This window comes from Micropterus dolomieu, linkage group LG01 (assembly GCF_021292245.1).
Source record: "Micropterus dolomieu isolate WLL.071019.BEF.003 ecotype Adirondacks linkage group LG01, ASM2129224v1, whole genome shotgun sequence".
In the NCBI taxonomy this organism is placed as follows: Eukaryota; Metazoa; Chordata; class Actinopteri; order Centrarchiformes; family Centrarchidae; genus Micropterus; species Micropterus dolomieu.
The window spans coordinates 50,126,478-50,132,947 of NC_060150.1; the positions used below are offsets into that span (position 1 = coordinate 50,126,478).

Here is a 6,470-nt window from a genome sequence, read left to right on the forward strand (position 1 = left end):
TACAAATTGACATTTTATTAAGTTTTCACACTGTGTACAATGTCCGTTGTCTGAGTGGAGTGCATCTTAACCTGGAAGAAACAAAAAACAAACATATATATACACACACACATATTGAATTCACTGTACATGTCAGAACACTCACGAACGCCTACTTTGTTCAAGTTCAGTCAACAAATGTAGGTTCAGTTTTCCATTTCCCATATTTTTACTGTCCGCTCTGTGTCCGTCTGTATACAACACAAGGTGGTCTCATGTTCCACCAGACGTCTGGTTAAACATGTACCTTCCACACACATTTCAAGTTTGAGTATTTAGCCTAGCTTAACACATAGACAAGAGGCAAGGGCAAACAGCTAGCCTAGCTCCATCAACAGTGAAAAACAGACCTTCCCACGACTCCAAAGGATTCTTTTATTTACACGTATCAGAAAACAATGTGATTTTAGTTTCCTTTGGGTTCCGAAGGATGTTTCTAACTCCAGGTTTTGTGCTCTTCATGTTGTTGTGTTAGTCCATGCGCTGGATGAGCTTCTCCTCCATCATACAGTAGAGGGCGGTGTGGGACAGGTCAGAGATGAAGGTGTCACAGGCTCGTCTGCTGATGCCCTTACAGCCTCGGAGGTCCAGCAGAGTCAGAGAGGAGAGACGCTTCAGGCAGGACAGACAGCCATCTGTCAGCTCACTACAACCTGGACAGACAAAGACAGGAACTGCTCTCATTCACTTCGTCAGGGTAACGTGCTCTGCAGTTTTCGGTTTACGAGCTAAGAGAAGAATCACTCTGTAACTGCACAATGGCAAAACATCACTTCACATCAATTTCAGGAGCTGCATTCTCCAATTCATCTTTCATTCCTATCAGACCGTCACACCCCATTTCATAGACTGCAACATTTCACTGGCATTAAAGGAACTGTGTTAACATGTTAATGATGAATCCTCCATGCATGCCAAAGTTAGTCATAGAGTTCCACAAGGATCTGTACTCTGACCAATCCTGTTCACTTTATATATGCTTCCTTTAGGCAATATTATCAGGAAATATTCCATAAGCTTTCATTGTTATGCAGATGATACTCAGTTATATCCATCGATCAAACCAGATGAAACTCATCAGTTAGCTAAACTTCAAATGTGCCTTCAGGATGTTAAAACCTGGATGACCTGTAATTTTCTAATGTTAAACTCAGATAAAACTGAAGTTATTTTTCTGGGGCCCAAGCACCTCCGTGATGCATTATCTAAAAGATATAGTTTCCCTTGATGGCATCGCCCTGGCCTCCAGCACCACTGTGAGGAATCTTGGAGTTATCTTTGATCAGGACATGTCATTTAAGTCTCACATTAAGCAAATTTCAAGGACCGCCTTTTTCCACCTACGTAATATTGCGAAAATCAGGAACATCCTGTCTAAAAATGATGCAGAAAAACTAGTCCATGCATTTGTTACTTCTAGGCTGGATTACTGCAATTCCTTATTATCAGGCTGCTCGAAAAAGTCCATTAAGACTCTTCAGCTGATTCAGAATGCTGCAGCACGTTTTCTGACAGGAACCAGGAAAAGAGATCATATTTCTCCTGTTTTAGCTTCTCTGCATTGGCTTCCAGTAAAATCCAGAATAGAATTTAAAATTATTTTTCTCACCTACAAAGCTCTTAATGGTCAGGCACCATCTTATCTTAAAGAGCTCATTGTACCTTACTACCCCACCAGAGCACTGCGCTCTCAGAATGCAGGGTTACTTGTGGCGCAGCTGAGGCTCGGGGGATAAAGCGGTTGCCCATTCGGAAGATCAGCAGCTTGATCCCCCGGCTCCTCCAGCCTTCATGTCGAAGTGTCCTTGGGCAACATACCGAACCCCAAATTGCCCCGGATGGCTGCTCCATCAGTGTATAAATCTGACGTAGTGTAAAAGCGCTTTGAGTGGTCGGAATACTAGAAAGGAGCTCTACAAGTAAAAGAACATTTACCATCTAGAGTCTCCGAAAGTAGAATGGGAGCCAGAGCGTTCAGCTATCAAGCTCCTCTCCTGTGGAACCAGGAGAGGAGCCAGAGAGTTCCAGTTTGGGTTCAGGAGGCAGACACCGTCTCTACATTTAAGAGCAGGCAAGATGTAAGATGTAAATGCTCCGTACTACTTTCTAGTCTTTTCGACCACTCAAAGCGCTTTTACACTACATCTGCATTGACCATTCACTCACATTCATACACTTAGCCTAAGTGCTCAAACAGAAACTAACATTCACACACCACATTCATTGCAATTCGGGGTTCAGTATCTTGCCCAAGGACACTTTGACATGCAGCCTGTTGGAGCTGGGATTGAACCACCACCCTTCCGATTAACGGGCAACCCGCTCTACCTCCTGAGCCACAGCCGCCCCATTAAGACTTTCCTCTTTGATAAAGCTTATAGTTATGGCTGGCTCAGGTGAGTCCTGAACCATCCCTTAAGCTTGATTTAAACTCCTGTGTAGGGTCTACATGCATAGCCATGCATTTATACTTGTGCGTCGGTGTTTCCGTCATTCTACAAAGACACCCCCAAACGCTAGTCGGCGGTAGTGCTACAGCGTCCACTGTGTTGACTTTTGCTTTTTTCTGTGTTAAATTTCCGGTTTAGCGCTCTGCTAACGTAAATGGTGGGTAAAATTGTATCTGTGCGGCTGTTATAGCCTTTTCAAATGTTATCAACCAAATAGATCATATTCAGATAGTGAAACGAGTCATTTTGCTTGGGTTGTGACAGTCAAATATATTGATCCACCGTGTTACAGCCGCTGGTTTGGCCGCTAGTAAAAGTTGCTTTAATGCACGGGGCACTTCCTGTCAGCTCGGCAGCATTGCAAGGCTACCTAGCAGACCAATCACAGTTCTTACGGTCCACGTTGACTCCACGTGTAGGTACGTTTTTGAGGAGGTGCATGTCAGGCTACGTTGTAGGCAACAGCGTAGGGTAGGGGGCTACACAGAGGCTATGCCATTGATTTGACGCAGAAGTATAAATTGCACTTTAGTTATACTGCTATAGGCCTAGACTGCTGGGGGACTTCCCATGATGCACTGAGTTTCTCTCTCCTCCTCTTTCTCTCCCTCTGTATGCATTCTTATCCCATCCCACCCTGTAAGGACTTTTTTTTTCTTCTTTTTTTTTTTTTTTTTTTTTTTTTTTATTAAATCGGGACCTTCAGTATGTGCATCAAGTAGCTCACGAAAAATATGGTGGTCCAAAGTCAGCAGGTTCTATTTCAAAGTGCTAGATCTCGTCTGCTGCTGTGTAAATACCAGTGAGGGAGCAGACTCGGGATGGAAGAAAGGCTGTGTGCTTAAACACCCACCTGCCAGCGTGAGTTCAGTGAGGTTGTTGCGGGTGGGAGTTCCGGCTGCTGCCAACAGGGCGATGGACGAGTCAGTTATGTCCTTACAGTGAGCCAGGTCCAGCCTCTCCAGCTGGGGCATGTGGCGCTGCAGCAACCTCAGAGTGGACTCACTAACGTCCAGACCAGACAGACGCAGCGTCACCATGTTCCTCAGTCTGCTGCGAGACAACTCTGCCACATAAACAGGATTATTAATACAGCACTTCTCTGGAAACATGACTATAGCAGTTCTTACACTTTTTTTTTTTTTCCCTTCTCCATCAAGGACCCCTAAAGTGACACAAATTAGACCCTTTACACCCTTTAACATGACTTTGTCCCAGGGTCGCCCATCATTTTTGCTTTTAGAGGTTTATTACAGAAAGTGTGACCAAAAGAGTCATACTCTGACTATGTGTTACTTATGGACTGAATTAGAGTGAAAATAAATTAGCAGTAGTAGTGATTGTTTTATAAAAAGGCATGTGTTTCACACACAGACTTCACTCAGTAAAAAACTTTCAGGGCTCCAGACTAACTTTTTAACCAGGAGCACTGTGGCCCCTAACTGAAAATTTTAGGAACACAGGCAGAAAATTTAGGGCTGCACGCCTTAAATCGACCTGCAACGCAGTTGTTCACATTTTCCCCATTTGAACTGTATTACTGATAAATGCATTCGTAATTAATAGAGAAACTACAATGTGCTGTTCCATTTTAGTTCGGTCACATTTTAATTGAATGGTGCTTAAACAAATGAAAATACTGGAAGTAGTGATGCTGTTTCATTTCTGTAGCGACAAATTTCATGTTTGAAGCTGCTGTTGTGCTTCATTAAGGTGTCATGTTGAAACTGTGCGCACACACGCACACACACACACACACACACACACACGCTGAACACAGCCTACAATAGACCTATAATGCAAAAGTCCAAAAAGCACTCCTATAGCCTACAAAAACAATGAATTATGTTCACTCACTGGTGTCCATAAAATAAACACATCTATCTTTCATTTCTTTCATTCTATCATTTTTAGAAGATATATTTTAATGTTTTCTAAAGCCTATAAAGTAAATACGGCAGCGGCAAAGATTCAGCAGCCGTTGCCAGGGTTACCACCCACAGAGCGGTCTGTTCACAAGCGCAGCGCAGAGAGACTCGGCGGATCTAAGCGAGTACACAGGTGGAGTGCTCCCCTTCTGTAAAAAAGTCTGTTGTTTAAAACAAAAAAACGGGGTCAGCAGCATTTTTAAACTTCTCCGTTTTAGTCTGGACAGGAGGTGCAAACGTTGCAGAAGGTCTCTGTTTTAAAACAAAAACGCAGCAGTGTGGACAGGGCCTGAGACACACACACACACACACACACACACACGAACTTCCACACAGCTGGCCGTGTGGAAGTTCTTAACGCCTACTTATTAACGGTTAACGATTAATTTGGTTGCAGTCTGAAGCCCTGACGTTACAAGTCGCAGACACGGTGGATACAAGCACAGACCAGGTAAAGCAGCCGTGAACACACTGGGTGCAGTTGCTGGTTTGGTTGTTTGACTACGTCATTAATAGGCAGACATGCGGCTCTCCTGCTGCAGTGATAACAGATCGCAGGTGGAAAACTCCACAAAAAAGATTCTGTGTCTTTTGGGCGAGTCTGTAAAACATACTGCTGATGGAGAAAGTAAGAGGAGCAGAGAGAGAGGCAGGCCAAGCTGCTGGGTTTGTAGTCAGTGACCAGATGCTGTTTGAGACAGACTGAACAGAAGTTTGGATGGTAAAAGAATGACATCGGTACAGCCCCACAAGACTGCAGTACTGGACAGGCGTCATCACACCCTTCATGAAGTCATCTGTGGTGCTACTGACCAGGGGGGGTGATGATCTCTTTAATCTGGGCGTCTTTAAGGCCTTCACACCAGCGCAGGTCCAGCAGCCGCAGGTAGGGCAGAACGGGAGAGACCAGCGCAGACAGACAGGACCAGGATAGACCAGCCACCCTCAACTCCCTCAGACCTGGACACATAGAGAAGGACACATAGAGAAGGACGGGGGTAGGGGGGGGGGGGGGGGGGGGGGGGGGGGGGGGGGGTGTAATGACACCTGCAGGACAGGGCTATCTGTGTGTGTTTTCTGATACATACAGTGAGACAAAAAATGCTGCTGTCAAAATCCAGCACACATTCCGATGTAAACGAGGTGACAATCAATGCAAACTTAAAAAAATAAATACATAAATTAATAATAAAACCAAACATCAAGGGCAGGGGTGACTCTCTGCTCCGGTGACAGACAGGACTTGGCTTTGCCATTTCTAATGGAAGAATCCCCATGACACATCAACCTGCCACAATGACAGGGCAACAAAATCCTTGGTGCAGTTGTCTCCCCAGGTCCTTGAGCAAAATCCGTTTGAGAAATCGTGATGGGCGGTAGTGAAATATTCTCACTTTTGTCTCAGAGGCCAAGGTGACGCATTCGAATTGCTCATTATATCTCACAAACAGTCCAAAATATGCTTTATAATTTACCATCAGATATGTAAATGCTCCGTATACAGTGAGGAAAATAAGTATTTGAACACCCTGCTATTTTGCAAGTTCTCCCACTTAGAAATCATGGAGGGGTCTGAAATTGTCATCGTAGGTGCATGTCCACTGTGAGAGACATAATCTAAAAAAAAAAAAAAATCCAGAAATCACAATGTATGAATTTTTAACTATTTATTTGTGTGATACAGCTGCAAATAAGTATTTGAACACCTGTCTATCAGCTAGAATTCTGACTCTCAAAGACCTGTTAGTCTGCCTTCAAAATGTCCACCTCCACTCCATTTATTATCCTAAATTAGATGCACCTGTTTGAGGTCGTTAGCTGCATAAAGACACCTGTCCACCCCATACAGTCAGTAAGAATCCAACTACTAACATGGCCAAGACCAAAGAGCTGTCCAAAGACACTAGAGACAAAATTGTACACCTCCACAAGGCTGGAAAGGGCTACGGGGAAATTGCCAAGCAGCTTGGTGAAAAAAGGTCCACTGTTGGAGCAATCATTAGAAAATGGAAGAAGCTAAACATGACTGTCAATCTCCCTCGGACCGGGGCTC

The 6,470-nt window shown here is 44.2% G+C and overlaps 1 protein-coding gene across 4 annotated transcripts in view; it reads right to left on the bottom strand.

Moving 5' to 3' along the window:
- Positions 1-6,470, bottom strand: part of kdm2aa (lysine (K)-specific demethylase 2Aa) — a 36,664-nt gene continuing 30,194 nt past the window's right edge. For all 4 annotated transcript variants that reach the window (XM_046045767.1, XM_046045761.1, XM_046045754.1 and 1 more), the window contains 3 exons: positions 5,231-5,377; positions 3,343-3,555; positions 1-692 (listed from right to left, as the gene is read on the bottom strand). In XM_046045767.1, coding sequence (XP_045901723.1) covers positions 511-692; positions 3,343-3,555; positions 5,231-5,377 — 542 coding nt within the window. In that variant the 3' untranslated portion in view covers positions 1-510. The remainder of the gene's footprint in view (positions 693-3,342; positions 3,556-5,230; positions 5,378-6,470) is intronic.